The sequence below is a fragment of the Podarcis liolepis genome, assembly GCF_965112155.1.
Source record: "Podarcis liolepis genome assembly, chromosome: 13".
NCBI classification, from domain to species: Eukaryota; Metazoa; Chordata; class Lepidosauria; order Squamata; family Lacertidae; genus Podarcis; species Podarcis liolepis.
Window position 1 is genome coordinate 20,600,584 of NC_139573.1, and position 20,737 is coordinate 20,621,320.

Sequence of the window (20,737 nt, forward strand, 5' to 3'; positions counted from 1 at the left end):
ACAGTTTATCTGCTATAGTTGCTATTCAAGAGGAGAGAAGGCTCTCTCTCAGCTGCCCCCCAAAAAACATAACAAACACGTTTTGTTGCAACCTGCAAAAGTTCAGGGAAGCCAACCTTTCAAAACCCGTTTGATGGGAACTGGGAACCCAGAAAACTGAAGTGGAAGTGCTTTTCTTTTGTAAAAACTTGAGTCATGTTTGCTAGCTGGTCAGACTGATAAACAGGTGTTTTATCTCCTTCTTGAAAGGTGCAGGCCCTGGTTTTTCTTGCCTTTCTTGAGGACAGAGAATTGTATGCGGCTGGGTTAGTGATTTTTCTAAGGCGTGTTAGTGATGGTGCACAAATGCACACACAGTTTTATTTATTTTGACTTGCTATTCTTTCTTGCTATTCAGGGTTTGATTAGCTTGGAGGGAAAGATTTCAGGGCCCTAGGTATTCAGTCCTCACCCCAGGTGTGCTTTTCTCACAATACCTAACTCCTTCGATCCACTTCTCCCTCGTCAGCCCACTAGCTATAAACCATGTCTTTTATTTAATACTGAAACTCCCACAGGTACCATGTTTGTTTATTTCTTCTAATGCTATGCAAAATAATTGCTACTCTGTACTTCACTCCTCATGATTGCTGACATGAATTAGAAATGCTACATGTTCTTAAATTGCAAACAGAAGCTTCACCCTTGTTATATAACACTCTGTAACCTTCCTGCTGTGTACAGAAGGGTGGTTAAAGTGTGTTAATGGATAAACTTAGTTCTGATAACTGAGTACACATGGACCACTAACGCCTCCCTGCTGACATTGAATGACCCTAAGGGCTATGGCCCTAGGTTCCCTTTTACAGAGATGTCCTGGAAAAGCTTGATCTCTCAACCTCTTTCCATCCACAATTGTGTGACTGTTTCGTACTGTTCACTGAGGGCTCTTGATTGTTCCCCCACACTGTATTCCCTTCTTTGCCAAGCTTTTATTTTCCTGGTAAGCTGTAAAAACATTTTTGCTGTGTTTCTGTGGTTTGTAATCTGGTGCTGTGTTTGGTGAGTCAGAGGAATAATGGTTCCACATCTCTCTTGAAGGCAGGAGCTGACCTCTCTGATGGTCTTGGGATTCTGTGACTCCCTTCACAGTAGTAGATAGGTAGCCGTGTTGGTCTGCCATAGTCAAAATAAAAAATTCCTTCCAGTAGCACCTTAAAGACCAACTAACTTAGTTGGTCTTTAAGGTGCTACTGGAAGGAATTTCCCTTCACAGTAACTTTCATTTTGTGCAGGATAGGGAACTGGCTGTCTTTGAATATGTTTGCTACCTTAGGTGGGAGTTGCCTCATGTTTTTCAGGTCTGTGGAGAAAATGCATTGTTGGTTTAATTTACTGCATTAACCTTTAGATGGCTTCACCTGGAGATGTGGAGCATGTTAACAAGTTGAAAAAGCAGATGAACTTTATTTTATGTTAAAATACTGGCTGAGTGGCATTTGGGGGATCAAGAAATTCGATTCTGGCTTTCCTTTCACATAGCTGTTTTCCTTGTTGAGCCTTCTGGATATGTGAATCCTGTTTAGAAAGGTTCCCTATTTATTTGGAGGAGAATCCATATATTTTTGGTTACTTTAAATGTGGGCAGGTGCCTACTTCTTGGGACCTTTCTAAACAGGAAACTGGAATGGGCTCCACTTTCTCTTCTGACTTATTTTTGTCTTTTAATTCATGGCCCTTGTCACAGTTTCTGTGGACCTGATATTCTCTTGGTCTCTGTTCATTCTGTCAATAAAATAAATGAAACTATAAAGTGCTGATTCATGAAAGTGAGCTTGCAAGACTGCTGGTGTATTGACCAAGGAAAGACTGCTAAGTGAATTACAGTCATTGCAGCATCATGTGTGTGCATCTGTCCATATCCTAAAGTAAATGAAAGACACTCAGCTTGGTTCTGGAATGGGGTGCTTGCTCACTGGGAAATGATGTGAAGTTAGAATTGTGGAGAGAGGAGGAGTTCTACTTGGGTAACTGTAGAAAAGGCCTCATAGTTTGTGAATAGTGAATATTGATTTGAATTGTTGGAGATGCAGCTCAGGCAAGTAAGAACTGGGACAGAATGCTTCAGAACCTACAGCCATTTCCACTGCTACTGTGGCATAACAGGATTAGATAGCAAGGAAATGTGATGGCATTGTTATGTGCTTATCTTACCTTGACTTTTGAGTGGTGGTGGAGAAAAGGATTCTGATCAAATGGCATTTTTGCCATAACCCCACCAGCGGTAGCCCCATCAGTTTCTTAGTCAAGCAAATGCACCAGCTGCCAGAAACTCTGTTACTGAGAACCAATGTGGTGTAGTGGTTAAAGTGTTGGACTAAGACCTGGGAGAGCACTCAGCCATGAAGCTCACTGGGTGGCGAGTCACTGTCTCTCAGCCTAACTTGGCCCTCCAGATGTTTTGGGACTACAGTTCGCATCATCTCTGACCACTGGTTCTGTTAGCTAGGGATGATGGGAGTTGTAGTTCCAAAACCTCTGGAGGGCTTAGTTTGCCTATGCCTGGCCTAACCTATCTGAAGAAGTGTGCATGCACACGAAAGCTCATACCAAGAACTAACTTAGTTGGTCTTTAAGGTGCTACTGGAAGGAATTTTTTATTTTGACTATCTTACAGGGTTGTTATGAGGATAAACTGGGAAGATGTATGCCACCATGAGCTTGGGGGGAGTTGGCATATAAATGTAGTTATAATAGTTATTATAATAATAATAAAAATTGCTATTGTAGTAAGTCATTGCAGCAGCGCATAATCCAAAAAGTAGAGATGCTAGTTTAATCTTGTGGCAATATAGAGCTGAAATGGTAAGCAGGTTAAGCATGCGTAGAATCAACTCCAGGTATTGGGGAGACGTGACTTTTGCCTACTGTGTTATGTGATGTGCATGCATTGTTGAATCTAGTCTTACAGTACAACCCTGTACATGTTTACTCAGAAGTGAATCTAATTGTGTTCAGTGGTGTTTTCCTGCATGTAGGATTTCAGCATAAATTAGTTGAACTTAGCTGTCCTTGAAATCAGTGGTCAAGTCAGTAATAATTTAAGTTCCACAAAAATAAATAAATGGAACTGAAGTATGGTTAAATTAGCCTGGATACTACCCATTGGATGTAGAGTATAGCCTTTCACATGAATTTGCACATTGTCATTATGTTGGATTTTCTTTTTTGTTAAAATACATATGTTTAACTGACTTAATGATTGCACCTATTTTGGGATACTCCTGAGCTGAAAGTTTGCATTTCTAATGCACAGAACAGGATCACTTAATTGGGAAGTGCATCCAAGGAGTCTGGTGGGGGGGTGTTGTGAAGCAAGGGAACCTTTATAGCTTGTATAGTGTTTGGATCTGGCTTCAACTAAAAGTTACACTATGAAGTGTTGGGTGAGTAATAATATTTTGCTTTCACCTTGTACCTTGCTCTCATCCTCTGGCTGTTTCCCTACTTTAGGGCAGAGTCTGGAAGGATTGGTCAGGTGTGTGTGTATTTGTGTGTTTTGTTTCATTTCTCTGTTTTTATTTGGCTGCTGTCCATTCATGAGATCAAAATATGCAGAAGGTCTATGACAGCGGTGTCCCCTTTCCATTGATCTGTCTGCTATTAAAGGCAAAAGGGGATTCCACCCATCTGTCTCTGTGCCTTGGTTAAACTTGGGAACACGTCAACCTTTTTCTTACTTTACCTGGGGGAGTTCAATATCTCAGAGCTGCTGGTGGTTGTTTTTTAAGCCTACCGCAAGAGATCAAAATCCACAGCTAGGCATGGTTAAATGTAGGAGATGTACAGCTGCAGCTTGTCTTGACAGCTTTGGCAGAAGAGCTATAAAGCTAATCGTGCTGCTACAATCAGCACATAAGGAAGTAATTGAAATAAGAGACTTCAAATTCGAACAAAGCGTTTCTTTTAGTACCTTTTGACAGACAGCCTAGGATTTGAAATCCTTATTTATTTCCCACAGCAGGACTGATCTGGGGCAGGAGTAATGTATACTTCTATGCTCAGTCAGCAGTAGGGACCAAGGCTTGTTGCACACAGGCCAGATATGAGAGATTGCCACAGTAAATTAGCTGTTGTTTTGACAAATGCCACCTTTTGCTAAGCTTTGATGGAGTTGTGGTGTAAGGAGGTGCCCATTCAATATACAAACCCCCCCCCCCCCGGATCATTGCGAGAAAAGTTCTGTGGATCTCTTTAGGACAGTGGGAAAGGGTTGACTTGGGTCTTGTTTATACAATCAATATACCGTGGATGTTATCCTAGGGTGATTCTCCAGAGATATATACCCTGCCTACACAAGTAAGGGATCTTGGGTCTTTCAGGAACATACCTTCACTAAATATTTTGGACCACCCATGGGGCACTGCGGTCCTCTTTGACATTTTTTTTATGGTCACCTTAAAAAGTGATGGATAACTGTTTGAGTAAGAGTGTGTGGCATAGCCGGACTGAAACGGATAGGGTGTGCTGGGGAGGACACACTGTAAAAAAAGCACTGCAGCATTTCAGAGTTCCTGACTGACAATGGCTATACAGTTGTACCTTGGAAGTCAAACGGAATCCGTTCCGGAAGTCCGTTTGACTTCCAAAACATTTCCGAAACCAAAGCACAGCTTCAGATTGGCTGCAGGAAGCTCCTGCAGCCAATCGGAGGCCACACTGGATGTTTGGCTTCCAAAAATTGCTCAAAAACCAAAACACTCACTTCCAGGAGTTGATTTGTTCGGGCGCCAAGGTGTTTGAGATCCAAGGTACGACTGTAGTGGCATGATAAAGCTGTCTTGGGTCTCCTGCGTGGGTGTTCAATGCAGTCTTTCAAAAACACACCCATTCCCTCTCTCAGCAAGTTTCCCATTGGCTCTGGGCATCCTTCCCTCTAGGAAAGCCTTAACTATAACTGCTGGGGGGCAAGAGTTCCTGCTGGGGGTGGCTATATCTATCACACTCCAGAGTGTAGGTTCTCTGGAGTTGACAGGCGTTTGTTCATACTGAAGTTCATAAATCAAGACTAGGTAATAGAGTGGGTTTAGGAAGGGTAATGTAATAACAGGCGGGTGGGGTTCAACCAGGGATTGAGGGTCATCTCTCGGCTAGTGAACGATGATGAGCAAAATAGTCTCCATGACTGTGGAAATGATCTGAGGTATATGTGAGGTGACTGCTAGCAGAGAGCAAGACCTCTTGATCCTAGTAGAGGAAGCACATGGCCTAACGCTTTGCCAATAGTGAAACTGGAGGCTTGTAAAAGAGACCACCTTCTGCTATACTGTGACACGGGTCATGTGTGTTGAAAAATGTTGCCCTGCATACTTTTAACAGGCAGTCCTGCCCAACCTTACTTTTTTGTGAGTATTTAAATTCTGCCTTGTTTGCAAATGCCTCAATAAGGCTAACAAAATAAAGATAAAGCATAATAACAGAAGTGGAAGATTAAAGATAATAATAAAAGCAATAATTCATTTAAAACAGTCAAGCAACCAAAGGAGGCTCAATTATCTTAAACAGCAATCAAATACAATTAAAAGCCTGGGAGAATAGGGTGGACTTCGCTTGGCCCCTACGAGGTGGTAAAGAAGGAGCTAGGTGAATATTCTTAGGGAGGGAGTTCCATAATTTGCTACTGAGAAGGCCTTCTTTCAGTTGCCACATTGTGTGGCATGATTGGGCCAGCTTACTCTTTCATAACCAGTGGAGTTCTGCCTATTTGAAATATTCTTGGTTCTCATAAGTTTTTACTTCCCTCTCAATCCATTAGTAGAGAGTAGTCTCTGCATGCACAGGTTATCCCTTTTGGCTCCTTTAGGCTGAATACTTTCTTTAGTATTTGCCCTTCCTCCCATTTCCCCTGAAGTTCTGGTCAGCATCTCCTGTGTCTTTTAAATCACAGGCCCAAGCTGTAATCCAGGGCTGTGGGATCTCTGGCCCACCAGACAGCACCACCCACACCCTACCTGCCCCATCAGCTCCAGGCAGCATGACCAATGATCAGAGATGATGGGAGTGATCTGGAGAACCATGTATTCCCCACTTGTGCTCTAGCCCTCTATCCATGGTTAGGCATTAGACACTGACTAAGCCTTGCAATTTGCCCAACTCTGTGATGTCTTTTTCAATTTCCTAGCACACCTATCTACTGTCCCTATTCATTCTGCGCAAGCCCTAATTCTTGGCATGCTTTAGCGATGATCGTTAACTGCTTGTGACACCGTGGCTGATGCTTGCTTGAGTTTCTGGTGAATTTGAGACCCAACACAAGCCTCTCTTCCACCTCAGCTGAACCCTGATGACTCTGCTTCTATGGCCATTCAAGCTGGCTTTTTAGCCTGCCACTTACAAAGGTTTACAAAGGGCCCATTAAGGAATTGTGACCAGTTGGCCAAGCGTTAGTGGAGTTGTGCAAGTGACCTTGGCTGATCCCGCTAACTGAGGGTGGGGCCAGAAAATCATCTAGGCTGAACTCTGGAGCAATGAGCAAGTTTGAGAATGAGAAAGTAAATAAGTATCCTGGAAATATTAATGCCATTTTTGTGTACATCATAGGGCATGTGCCAGTGCACAAATGAGAAATGCAAGAAACGGTTTTGGAGTATAACGGAAGAAAAAAATTAAGAAATTTGAATCACTGAGCTGTGGGTGTGTATATGTGTAGTGTGAGTGCGCTAAATTAAAACCTGTATAACAAATAGTTCCTTGCTGAAAGCCATAATCTTCTTGTTTCCCATCAGTAAAATAGGGCTCTTTGTCTTCTGGTATTCATATAACCTGATTTTGGTAGCGATTCCTGGCAATTTCAGCCTTTTTATTTTAAATCAGCGGTTTCTAGTCCTAATGGCCAGGGAAGACTTTTGACAACACACAGGGGATGTGATCCTCTCTGTTGTTTGGCAGATACTTTATTCCTGTGTGGCTGTGTCCCCTCCCATGGCCTCCAGTCAGATTCCCCCACCCATGCCACTCCTCATACCACTTACTACTGCTCTTCGTTTAAAAACAAAATATTAGGTTCAGAATAAAGCATACAAATGGAGCACTGTGAGCTAACTTGGCAAAGAAGTTATTTTTTAAAAAATTGTGTGTGCAACTTACTTTTGATTCTAGTAAGTAAGTAAGTAAGTAAGTACATTTTTATTTATACCCCGCCCTCCCCAGCCAAGACCGGGCTAACATCAAATACATTAAAACACAATCAAACAATTGATTAAAATATAGCTTAAAAATTAGAATCAGGATAAAATTAAATGATTGCCCATGAATTACAACCATAGGGGTCGGGAACTTCAAGTATTCATCAGGGCCAGCTATCCAGGTTGGTCCCACATGAGCCAATAAAAGGGCCAAAGAGGTAACTTACAGGGTCCCATAGAGGGGGGTCAAACTGGGCCTGGATAGAAGGCCAGACAGAACAACTCCGTCTTGCAGTCCCTGCGGAAAGATGTCCCGCAGGGCCCTGGTCTCCTGTGATAGCGTGTTCCACCAGGCTGGGGCCAAAGCCGAAAAGGCCTTGGCCCTGGCTGAGGCCAGTTTAACCTCCTTGAGGCCCGGGACCTCCAAGATATTATTATTTGCAGACCATACTACCAGTTGGGATAGTTGTGTACCTGGTATGAGCAGTCCTAACAGCAGCAATCACACTCTTCGGGTGGTTGTACTGATGAGAAGAGAACTATAAGGAATGCCCTTGCCCTGCCTTTTAATGATATAGCCAGGTAGCTAAATCTAAACACATGCTGTAATGTGGTGGTTTTCTTTTTAAAAATGGGAAGTTAGAATGTGGGTTTGACAAATCTCATCACTTGGCCCAGGAACCTGTCATGTGGGGTTAGAATCCCTTTTGATCAAACCCTGAGTTTGCTCCCCAATAAGTTGCCTGGAAAATTAGCAGCAGGTTGTTCTTGGCAACCAAATCTTTAGCCAAGTGTCTTTGTTTGAAGTATTGCTACCAAATACCACAAAGACCTGTTTGTTAACTGTAATCTACTTATATCAGTACCATACGGGCCTTCTGCCAAGGTTGGTCTCAAGAAGCAAGTGTATTTTGTGGAATCGCAGCAACCTTCTGGAGAGGAAGAGATGCCACCTTCATTTTTATTAAGGGTTTTGTGGTGATTGTAACACGTTTGCAAGTCATCTCAGAAATTATGCATTGCAAGGTGAAATGTAAAATATTTTAAATAGCCAGTTTTCTCTTACCTTGATATTGGTAAGCTGAATAAGGACAGGGATGAATTGTGGACATATAAACATCTTTAGGCAAGTGTCATTATCTGTTTAATTATCACCAGAGGCTCAAAAAAAAAGCAGGGATATGAAAATGCCTCTCAAGAATTGTTCCTCCTGTTGAAATCTAGTCCTTAATGTTTATCTTTACGAACTCTCTAGCCTGTTACCCTGCAAAAAAATGTAGCACTTGGAACAGGGGCATGAATGTGGAGTGACTGAGCCTTTATTTAGAATCATACAGAGCACAGCTTAGGTATTACTTAACTGAAAAATGCCAGTAGAACAAACAGTGCTTCTGTGCCACTACGGGAGAAGACTTTGTGTCGTAGTTCACCGCATTTTTCTTTGTTGTCAGAACCAAAGTGGGGGGGGGGGGATAATTTTTAACCTGTTCCAAGGCACGTCCAATTTCAAGGATCAAGTTAAAATCGTATTTCTGTTGTTCAACCAAGCTGAAGTTCTGACAGAGCTGCACATATTTGCAGTGGCCACTCAGAACTTTGGGGGGGGTGGGGTGGGATTGCTGTGGTTTTAATCTGGTAAACTGTGGTACAATATACAAAGAATTGTTTATACCGTTCTTATAAATTTGAAAGGGAAAGCTTCTTGATTCAGTATTCTGAATTCTGCAGCTCTGGCCCTGAGCCACATGCAACTTGCTCATATACCCCACAACAGTTAGGCCTGAAAACAGTCTCTCCCATCACTTCCAACGGAAAGCTGTTTTCAAGCCTAATTGCAATATATGTGGGAGTTACATCTAGGGAGGGAAGGAACAACCCTTCCTGTGCGCTGAGTCCCATTAGCTCCAGCAGGAGGCTGTTTTCAGACCTAAGTACCAAATCAGGAAGTGATCTTCAAAACTTTTTTGGGGGGGGTTGAGAATGTTGGGGTGCCCCCTCCCTGAGTATTTTGCATTGGCCCTGCCCATCACTGGCCCCTGGAAGGCTAGCCATGAGGGGGATAGTTCCCCACCCCTGCTGTAAAAGGTACACATACTGTTCCTTATCTTACTGCTGCTGATTTGTTTTATTATACTGATAAGTTAAATAGTATTTTGCAGTCATCATGGTTAAGAGATTTTTATTTAAATGACCACCATTACTAAAATAAAACAAAATGTCCAGGGTTGTATAAAAAAAGCGTAGAGACATTAAAAGATAAGGACCAGTTTTTGAAATAAAGCTTTAATAGTCAGCGAAAACAAAAGAAAAAAACCACCACCCCAAAATCTCTTTGGATACAGCCTTGGAATCGACTTGTTCCAGTCCACCAAGAAGATGGCTGTTAGCTTGTTTTAATTTGAAATCTGGTAAAGTTACTGGGATGGCTGTCTCAAGAGTTCCATTCCTCTTTTATTGGTCTCTCACAAAAAGGTACAGTTGCTGAATCTAACCTTGCATGCCTGACCTGATTTGGTTTCTCAAGGTTTGGCACAGCTACTAAAGGTATAGAGCCAGTTATTCCTTAATCTTGCAGCACTGTCTGGTTCTTGCTACTCTATTCCTGAGCATGACAAGCTGAAGTGTGTTTCCATACCCTGAGGGTGGGATTGTTTTTCCATTTTTCAGCAGGAGCGAATGCAGGATTAAATGGACTGCTTCAGGGAGATTTTAAAACCAGAAAACAAAATGCAGAAAAGGACTGAATTGCTTCCCTGTATTGGTTACAAACTTTCAATGTTTGTGTGTGGATAATGTCCCATTACATTATGTCATAATCTAAACAAGGTAGATAGTGGGTTGGATCCAGACTGCTAGTTGCAGCTGGATCCCATTGAGGTCAGTAGGAACCAAGGTACACATGGCTAATTTTTTCACATTGATTCAAATGGAACTTTAGTATGACTTGCTTTAGTTGGGATACAGCCCCATGGTAAAGCAGTAGTCTAAGTAAGAGCACAGGTTTACCAGTCCATAATAATGTTGGCCAATACACCGTCTCACATATATTTCAGGCTACTGATTTGCCATGAACTATAAAAATGTTGGTTGCAAGGAAAAAGTATAGGTATATAAGGAGAATTCCTGGACTCCAAGATCCAGGTTTGGAGTAGGTACTTTTTGGTGAAAGAACCCCAGCTGAGATTTAAAATCACAAAATATGCAGCAGCAAAGCATGGAAATATAGCCTGTTAGACCTTTAAAATATGATCTTGTGTGTTCCAAAACTTCCCTCTTCCCCAGCATAGAAAAAGACCACACATTTGGTAAGTTAAAAATTGTTTACTTACAGATTCTCTAAAGGACAGATTAATGTGCTTCTCCATACAGCATTCAGAAAAATTACACTGACTGTAAAGCTTGATTTCATTCCAAAGTGGTTAAAGTTCCTTAATTATTGGTATAGTAACTCAAAAGTGGTTTGTGAGAGCCATGCGGTCTGAACTGGAACAACCAGCTCAGACCTCGTATGCTGAGTTCATCAGTTGCACTGAAGGGGAGCAAAGGCTTGATTACCTAGTTCCTCCCAAGGTGAGCTAAGCCTGACAGGCCATCTTACTCTATGGTCAATCCCTTCATGCATGAATTAGACTTAAGCATGTTGGTTATATAGGGCTGTGCTATCTCTGGTATTGGAAGACATTTCTCTGCTGCCAGTCTTAGTAGATAGTAGTGGGCTGGAAGACATTGCTATATATCCTTATATATTCCAGCATGGTTCTGAATTCCTTATTGGCTTTTGCTTTGTCCTCTCAGCATTCAGCTATGGTTCAGCTTCCTTAACTATAGTTTGTCAAGATGCCTGAATTCAGTAAGAAGCATGGATCATGTACACCTAATTCCTATTCTTAATAGCTGGCTTCTGATATTGGGATTTCTCAGGTGTAATGACTGAATGGCCAAATCATTCCATATGAGCTTTGTATTTACATGGTCCCCTTTTCCCTTCACTACCCCCCCCCCATCACATGTGTGGGTTCTTTCCCTGACTACTTGGTTCATGCAAACTGTAGCTTGCAAAACATTTCCACTGAATGGGCAAACTATGGTTCACCACAAACTATGGTTCACCACCTTCAAACCACAAATATGAACCAGGATTTTGTGGTGAGTGGGGAGAATCAGAATGTGTGAGGAGGACAGGATAAAGGAGGCATCTGGCCCCAAGGCTGAGAACTGGTAGCTAAACTGACTTTGTTTCTACCTCTGAACCATCCCAGTGTGAGAAACAAGCTGGTAGGAACAGGGTTTAAGCATGTCTTCTCCTTGCTTCTGGCTCAATTCAGACATGGTGCCAAATCAGAGTGCATAAGGAGAGGAAGCAGTTTACAATCCTAAGGACGGCCAAGCCGTGGCTTGGTGTTACATGAGAACTGGCTCATTGTTGTCTTAAAAAACACACACACAACCCTGACTTTTGTACCTGATCAAGTTCTCCTGCAAATAATCCCAGCTGTGTCCTCTCCTGCTGGGAATTTTCAGGACAGACCATCCCTTTGTTTTCAGAGGTCCATCTAAGACAGTAATATATTTGGCCAGTAAAGACAAATATGCAAGTCTAAGATAACCCAGAAAAGTGCAGGTTTTTTTCTTAAAGCAAAATCTTTTCTCTGGCCGATTTCTTTCTTCTATTCATGCTGCTGTAGAGGTCTTCCTTGCTACACTTGTGTGTGTGTTTAAGAATAGTGGAAGAAAACTGCCCCCAGTCTTCCAGATTTTTGTTCTCCTTCCCTCATTTGCCACAGCTGAGAGGAAGATGAGAGAACCTCCCCACCAACCTGAACTTCTAAACGCAGGACCTTAAATGCTGCTCACAAGTAGCAAAGTCTTTTTCATGCCTTGTTAAACAGGTACTGTGTTAATTGGATTACAGATTGACTGACCTTATTGGAGGAATGGACCTATAAATGTGCAAGCAGCATAGCCGTCAACGTTTCCCGATTTTTAATGGATATTCCCTTATTCCGAATAGGATTCCTCGCAAGAAAAGGGAAAAGTTGACAGCTATGGCAAGCAGCCAAAGTAAGAGGGGGAAATCATTAAGATGTAAGAATATTTTCAGCCTGGAGATATAAAGGAAGGTAGATTGGAAGGAGCCATGCCATCTTCAATAACATCTTTGCAGAAACTATTAGAGGAGGCAATGCAACATTAGCAGAGCTTGGAGATACCTAGGAAGTTTTCAAAGTTAAAAAGTCAATTTGGGTCAAGGTTAATGGTTCCATGGGTAGACCCAATTATGCTAGTACTTTTCTAGTACCCTAGTAAAGTAGCAAAAGTGATTCTGCAACAGGTGTCTGGGGGTGGGGAAGTTTTCTCTCTCATAATCGCTTGAGACCTGAATTGCATAAAATGTAGCTTAATCTTTTGCTCTTCTGTTAAGCACATGCTTTTAATCTTCTCTCTTGGCTTGGCTCAGAGGAGATTTCTCTTGCAAATCACTAGGGATTTTCCAAAATAGTTAAATCTTTTTTCTTTCTTTTGCACAAAGATGTGGGGTTTTGCTTGTTTTTTTACTTTTTCTTCAGTTTTCAAGCAAGTCTGATGAAGAGAGGAATTAAGAGGGCAAATCTCCTGTTTGTTAAATTACAACAAGGCTGACGTACAAGCTGCTTTCCCCTTGTGTTTAGGGGAGCCTCTTTGCCATTTCCCTGAGCGAGTGGAGTCAGGCTGCGCCTTCTGGAGCTATTGCATGACAGATAGTGGGAGATTCCCTTTCATTCAGGGCCCTGGGCAATTGCATTAAAGGCGCTTCTCAAACTGCCTGATTAGGCACCGCTGGAGCAAAGAGCTGCTTGGCAACATAAAGAGCACTGTTGAATCAGACCAAAGGCCTAACTTGTTCCAGCCTCCTGGGTGTCATGGTTTGTGTATGTGCATCTCCCCCGCCTTTGATAATAAGAAAGAAAATAGCTAATGTATCGAAGCCTGGGGTCCTAAAAACTCGATGCTGGTGCCTAGTTATTGAAAATACTTGCATGTGGTGCGTGCCTCCCACTTGAGACAGGGCTAGTTTCTTCAAATTCAGTGCTGAATGCCAAGAACCTGAAATGATCCCCCCCCCTCCATTCTTGCCTTCCACTCTAAACAGGATTGGGAAAATTCCAGGTGCTTACATGTTGGGACAGATGCTTAAAATATGTGGCAGGGCTTGCCCACCCATGCCCTTCACAGCCAGCCTTGCTATATGGACAATAGGCATATAGTTAAGCTGAGGGCTACGCTTCACAAATGCGTATGGCAGCTGTGAGGGGGATGCACCTGCATTGGTTGGTGCATGTCCCTTAAAATGTTTGACATCAGTGGCCTAATCCAGGGGGTCAGCAAGGTTTACCTCAACTGGGCCGGTTCACTCCAGTGGAGATCCCTCTGTGGGCTACATTGCGCAAGCATATGCGCCTGCGATTTCCGGCATCTGCGCAGACACGATTTCTGGTGCCGCAGAAGCGAGTCACTGCGCTGCGCCAGTTTAGTGGAGCACGTGGGGACTCGCCAAGCAGGCGGCTCGGCTCGGGGGCCTGTTAAACGACCTCCGTGAGCCGTTTGTGGCCCACGGGCCTTAGGTTGCAGACCCCTGGCCTAATCTTTTCCTGGTGTCATGGTCCGGTTCATGGGCAATCAAAGTACCGGCAGGGGATGTCAGGACTGGGGGCAAGATGGTGGGGTGGGAGCAGGAATGGGGGTCCAGGAGTCAGGAAGCCAGGAGTCCGAGGGTCAGAAAGCCAGGAGTCGAAGAAGCCGGGGGTCTGAGGATCAAGAAGCAAGGCAAGGAACGTGTTGCTGTGGCGAAGAGCCAAAGGGAAAATGCTGTCCTTATATCCCTTCCTGGCTCTTGCCACCAGGTGTTGTGAATTACTAATCGGCCTCACCTGTATGGCTGCGCCTTGCCTCTTCAGAACAAACTTAGGAAGGCCCCAGTCCTGCAAAGTCCTATTTGTCTCAGGGCCTGGCTCCTGCATGCACACCTGACACCTGGGCTAAAGGTGGCATTTGTCAAAGAATGGCTGGGATCTGATAGGTTTGAATAAGAAGTGCTAAAGTTCTGTCAGCTCTAGCACTCTCTTAGCTGGTAAGCTCACAAGCAAGGCAAGGTGGTAACAGTGCTATCCCTTGTGGGGGTTTGTCCTCCTCAGACACTGTGAGAACTAGGAATTTGCTTTTTTGAAGAAGAGAGCTGGAACCAGAGACTGGGTCTTGTTTGAAATGCCACATGCTATACAGCGCTGTGACGTGAATGTAACTGATAACACAAATGGTGTGGAGCGAACCATGGGGACTGAACTCTGGTTTAATGGTTGGTGGGTTGCTTTGGGAACTTAATTGAGTCTTGTGTTATTCTGTCTTGTGTATATTTATAAAAACATCTAAAATCTCCCAAGTGTTTTTATATTCTGTTGGAGATTGTGTGCATATATGCGCACAATCTGCCTTGGATTTCTGATACAAGGGGTTACATAAATGTGTTAAACAAATAACCAACCGACCTCACATGGTTGTTGCAAGGGTAAATGAGTTGTGGGTAGTTAAGTCAATTCACAGACTTTTTTGTGACCTCCTCCTGAGCCTAGGTTTTGTAAAATAAAGGGCTGAACCTCACAACGCCTGCCTCCACCTTTCTCCTCTCTTTGCCCCCTCCCTCTCCACCCATGTGTGTTGGCAGCTTGTGCGGAACACCAGTCTCTCTGAGTTGATCTGAGGACTGCGGTCAGAGCCAGGCTGCCTGTGCTGCTATATTGCAAAAGCCTTGTGTCAAGGTTGCTTGGAAACCGACTGAAAACTTTTGGCCTTTGCAGTTGTGGTGGCAACAGGGTTGAAAAGGGAAGCGGGGCGTCTCCAAGTTACTATTTGTTTCTCTCTGGTTTTTCCCCTCCCTCGCTGATGATACAGAGAATCTTTTTGCCGCTTTGGATTGCAGCTGTAGTTAGGGAAACCTGCAAAACATGCATGAGAAACGATGGCACTGAAGATAGTGTCATTTGTGCGCTCATGAGATCATTACTGCTCTTCTTGTATGTTAGTTACTTCACAATATGACTACTGCCCTTTTGGCTTTTGCTTGTAATCCATATTTGGCCGAAAGCATGTATTGAAAAGGGGCGGTGAAACCAGCCCATCTGCTTCTCTTCAGTCACTCTGTCATGCTCCCAGTCATCATGGGTTTGAAGCAGAAATTCTCCAACTACAGGACAGGTTGAAGTTCCAGTCAGAGCTAGGATGTTGAGGAAGGTAGTGCCTTCCTCCTTATCAGTCAAGACCTTGTTAGATTTTTGGCACCTGTAAAATCCCATGATGGCTGGTTAAGAATGGGTTTCAGAAAGAGTTTCTGCTTTCTTCATCAGACTCCATCCAGAAAGAGTCTGAGAGAGCCTGTTACATTTTTCTTTCACTGCCAGCAAAGAGCTAGCTACCCCAATCTACTGATTTCTGCATGTTCACTTGTAGAGCATACCCAAAGCAAAAACAATAAGGAATGCAGCAGATGCAAGAGACCAGTTTGTTAGTCCTAGTATAAATTCTGATTCAATTAGTCTTCAACGGGAGATTGAAAAAATAAAAGGAATACCTCTTATTTCTTGGAGCTTCTGAGGTGTTAGGCTCTCAGGAGCCACCAACTGGTCAGCTGTAGTTGGACTCAGAAGATCATTGGCTCTTTTTAGAGCTGGTCCGCTAAGAAATGGCAATAGGCATGAGTTATTTCTTTTTCTTTGGGTCTCCTGGTGAACAGTGGATTGCCTGACATATTTACAGTATTATGCTACTTGCATGAATACATTTGTCACATTCACCTGTAAAAGAGATGATTTCCTGGGGGAGGGAAGTTTGCATAAATTTAGAAGGGGTGTCCAGAAAGCTCATAGTTAAGGAATAGTTAGTCTGCTCTGAATGACCAACACCAGCCACACTCAAGTTCTTCCCCCTTGTTTTGTTATTTTGCTAATTGTTTTCCAGATCACCACCCTTCCCACCAGACTTGACCTTACTGGACACTTAGCATCTTAGCTGGGAAATGCTCAGGTTACAACTCCCTCTGCATCTGCTATTCCTTTTTTGCTTCTCACTGGCACACCCACAGTCACACAAAGCTCCAGCTTAATTTGTGGCCTCAATGGAGTCCTCTACATTCCTCCATTCCTGCTCGGCTTGCCTTTAATGAATTTTGTTGGATGGCTTATCAGCTCTTAGATCTTGGCCGTTTTGCTTTACCTTCCTCTGAACTCATTTCTATTAGTACTTATTTCAACATCTGCTTTTCCTTTTGTAGTGAGGTGTGCTAGTTTGAGCCAAATGTTCTCACCTCTAAATTGGCGGTGGCCAACATGGTGCCCCCCAGATGCTCCCACTATCCTTGGCAATTGGCCATACTGACTTGAGCTGCTAGGAGTTGGACTCCCAAAAGCATGGATGGCACTACTACGCTGACATGCTCAACCTGGCTGAACCTCAGGATGTGCTGGCTCCACCCCAGTCCACCTTCTTCCTTGTTTCTCTTGTATCTAGCACAAGTCAAGTCCGCAACCTTTATCACTGAGCCACCCAGTCTACCTTGTTCTGTTTATACCTGTCCCATTGATTTTCCCATGATGTCCTTATCCTCTCAGTTATTGCTGTTCCCTTCCTGCGAATAATGGCTGTCTCTGTGCCATTGAGTTTTCAGTTGGAAACAGTTTTAAGCTAGGCTCTGATCCACACCTTTTGTGCAAGGATTGTTTCGAATTAAGAAGGTGCAGTTGCAGGGCTTTCTTTCCAGCAGGAACTTGCTGAAACTCTGGTGGGCACCATTGTCATTATAAGAGAAAAAGGGAGGTGTCTGTGGTGAGTTCCAGCACAACTTTTTCTAGAAAAATAGTACAGGACAGTTGTATGCATGATTACTTTAGGAGACTTGCACTTGCTAGCTTGGGATGCATGTGCTTATCTCCCATCCCATTGTTGGTTGGTTGGTTTTCAATTGGCCCCTCTGTTCATTTTCCATCCTCCGCAGCAAGCCATGTTCTGGAAGTTTGACCTCCACACGACCTCTCATATTGACACCCTCTTGGAGCGTGGCAACGTGACCCTTTTTGAACTTCTGGATGAAGAGGATGTGCTACAGGAATGCAAGGTGGTCAACCGCAAGCTGGTGGACTTCCTGGTTCAGCCTGAGCACATGGAAGCACTGGTCACCTGCGTGACAGAGGAGCCCCCTGGGGACGTGGATGAGAGAGTACGATACAAGTAAGTTGTTTTGGAAGGGGGAACTGGATGAAAATGGAGCTTCTCTTATTTGTTTGTTTGATATGTCCAGAACAAAGAAGAAATGTGCCATGTTCATTTTTCCTCTCTTGGTTCTTTACTGATTCAGCTGCCCATGGGAGCGGGGTGGTAGAAAACTGCATGGTTGCTGCTTTTTAATTTTTTTAAAATGGGAAAAGTCAAGGCATCAGCTTTATTGAGATACCATGCTAAACTATAAATCCAAGGGATATCTGAATTGACAAACCATGATTTGCAGCAAGTTGGGAAACCATGATTGGAAACCATAGTTTCTTCTAACTGTGGTTTGGTGTGATTTAACAAACTGTAGTTACAAGCTGCTGCTCCATCTCCAAAGGCCACGGCATGTTGAGTTGTGAGTTGTGAGCATATGGGAAATTGGAGCAGAGGAGCAGCTCTGAATGATGGATTGCCTGTGCATTCTGAAGCACAAACTATGGTTTGGCATTGGGTGGGCATATAACTCCAGGCTTCATAAACCATGGTTTCTCGTGCCAGAAGCAATCATTGGGCCTGGGCACTAGCTCTGGCTTGGAGTTCCTGCTTAGCGTTGAGCCACAGTTCCTGTTCTGAACATGAGGGAGAATTCTGTTTTAAAACAAATTGGGCTCTCTGCACTGAAGCTGACCTACAAGGCGACTGGCAAGCGAGGAGTGTGCAGACTTTATGTTTGTTCCTAGATTAATAAACCATTGCTTATAAAGCCTGGAATGTTGCCTCCAAGCTGGCCCAGTACCTTCACTAATAGCAATATAGTTGTTCTATATTTAGACCATCTTGGGAATGAATGAAACCTGGTTGCTGTCAGAAGAAAGCGTTATGCATCAACTGAAAGGAAACTTAATAACTTAAACTTGAAAAGTTCTCTAGTGTATTTGTGCATTAAGCCATAGATGTCACTGCATCATAAATCTTCTAGGGTTGTAGCCAACTAAGTCTTTGAGTAGGAGTTAGAGAGGGAGGGTAGGTAGGCCTGTTGATCTGATAACAAAGCTGTGCATATATTCCATGATTGCTGTACGAGCTCTGAATTTTGATGATGTGTGCAGAATTTGGCAGTTTGAAAACCTGCTTCGATTAAAACAAACATGGAGCAGAATGAAAATAATATTGAAAGTACATGGTCAGTGCCTGCTAAAATTTCAGTAACCAAAGAAGGGAATTGACACCTTTTCAGTGATTGATGGGCCAAAGCCCTGTGTTCACCCTGGTCCTCTCTCTCTGACTTGAATAAATAGAATAAAGTATGTGGAATAAGGAAATCTTCCTGACCTCCTGACATATTGCATACAGATTGTAAGACCTGGCTTTTCATGGGGCTGAATTTGGGATTATCTTGCTGTAGAACATTATTTTGCCCTAAACTAAAACACAAATATGGTAGGTATCTCTTGTTTTGGAGATACTGATAGATCTTGCCAGGCACAGCCACACAACGTTCACTCAAAAGGAAGAGGCTGGTGGAGATGATTATGCAGCAGGTCTGGTTGTGTATTTGCTTTTTTAAAACTCTCTCTCTTATAGGTATCCAAGTGTGTCGTGTGAGATCCTGACATCAGACGTCACCCAGATAAACGATGCATTGGGGGAGGACGAGTCTCTCTTGCGGCGCCTCTATGGCTTCCTGCAGACTGGCGGTATCCTCAACCCGCTGCTGGCTAGCTTCTTCAGCAAGGTCATGGGGATCCTTATCAACCGCAAGACTGATCAGGTATCTTTGCACGTGCTCATCTCAGTTGGGCGCTATGCCAGTTTTAACTCTTCCATGTTTTTAAAAGATTGCTAATACTACTGCCTTAAATTTGCAGTGTAAATTTTTAAATGATGCTCTAGCAAAAGGCAGCCTTTAAATATTTTGATTAAATGTCCCTGTCCCCTAAATGGCTTCATGTGGCTCAGGGAACTTACTCCTGAGAATGCTCATTAGGTCCTCCCGAACAACTTACAGAAGCCCTAGCAAGTGAGCTCATTAGGAAATACGTGGTACATATTTTCTAACTGCTGCATCCTCATGTGGCAACACTTGATGTAGTCCACATGGGGGAGCCTATTGACTCTCAAGCATTTATTCGGAATCCCTGATGTGCTAAGTACTAGCTGTCGCCATACAAAGATGCACCCTGAATTAGTATTGACCATGTGAAAATGATGCCGCAAAATAATCTCATGGTGACTTGAAGCATGTCAGAAATAAGTATCAATATTGGGCTTTTCAAGCTAGTGAATTTCGAGATGCATCTGGTTGATCAGCTTGTGAAATAGGATCCTGGACTGCATGGGCCTTCAGTCTGATTCAGCTGGGCTGCTCCTCTGTTCTTAATAGTTCTGGTATACATTCATTAAAAGCCATTTATATACTCTATGCTGCCTTCCTCAGAGAATCTCAGGGTAGCATACATGGTGTGTGTTCCTTTCTATCTTCATGGCCTTCTCATGATTTATGTTGGGTGAGTTACTATCCCATGGTCACCCAAGTTCTGTAGCCAAGCAAGTTTTTTTTTAATCCTTATGATGCCAAAAGTATGTGCTCAGATTGTTTTATTTTTAAAAAATAAACAGACTTGACCTTCCTTTCTCTTTCTGAAGAAACTCAAATTGGCTGACAGTATTTCTGTACTTACTGTTTTTGTATCTTGCTCTTCTTACAAGGAGTTTAAGATTGCACATGTACTTTTTCTGTCTTCCCCTCCCCCCATTTGTCCTCAATACAACCCTGTAAGTTAAGTCAGGCTGACAGTGAGTGACCCAAGATCCTCTAGTGAGCTTTACTGCTGAGTGGGAACTTGAACTCCCTCCCCAGTCCTAGTCAGACGCTTTGACCCAGGAACAGCCTAACTCAGGGATAGCTAATAACCATGCCATCCAGCAACACCTGGACTACAACTCCCATCATCTTTGACTGTCTGGCTTTGTTGACTGGGGCTGATAGGAGTTGTAGTCTAACAAAATCTGCAATGCACCATGTTGCCTACCCCTACTCTAACCGTTGCACCACGACAATCTTGCAAAAATTCAAAACCTAATGATGAGACAGATGTCCAATACGGCCTTTACCTATTTAAAGAACTTGAACCCAATTGTAGACTGGCTCATAAGAAATGTATACCATATCTCCTTTCTGTTCCAAGGTTTGAGTCCAGAGTCACCACAACACTGTGCAAGCTTACTTGAGATGACTCTCCGTTCCTTTCCTTTCCTTTCCTTTCCTTTCCTTTCCTTTCCTTTCCTTTCCTTTCCTTTCCTTTCCTTTCCTTTCCTTCATGTCTCATCCCTTCCACCCC

At 43.3% G+C, this 20,737-nt stretch overlaps 1 protein-coding gene across 31 annotated transcripts in view; it reads left to right on the forward strand.

Annotated features, from left to right (window-relative positions):
* PPP6R1 (protein phosphatase 6 regulatory subunit 1) overlaps positions 1-20,737 on the forward strand; it is a gene marked incomplete at its 3' end in the record, with an annotated part of 63,728 nt that overhangs the window by 18,569 nt on the left and 24,422 nt on the right. For 25 of the 31 annotated variants that reach the window (XM_083471825.1, XM_083471836.1, XM_083471833.1 and 22 more), the window contains 2 exons: positions 17,185-17,417; positions 18,981-19,167. In XM_083471825.1, coding sequence (XP_083327951.1) covers positions 17,191-17,417; positions 18,981-19,167 — 414 coding nt within the window. In that variant the 5' untranslated portion in view covers positions 17,185-17,190. Of the gene's footprint in view, positions 1-16,151; positions 16,218-17,184; positions 17,418-18,980; positions 19,168-20,737 lie in introns of all 31 variants that reach the window. The other 6 variants (XM_083471830.1, XM_083471840.1, XM_083471835.1 and 3 more) reach the window with 1 other exon arrangement.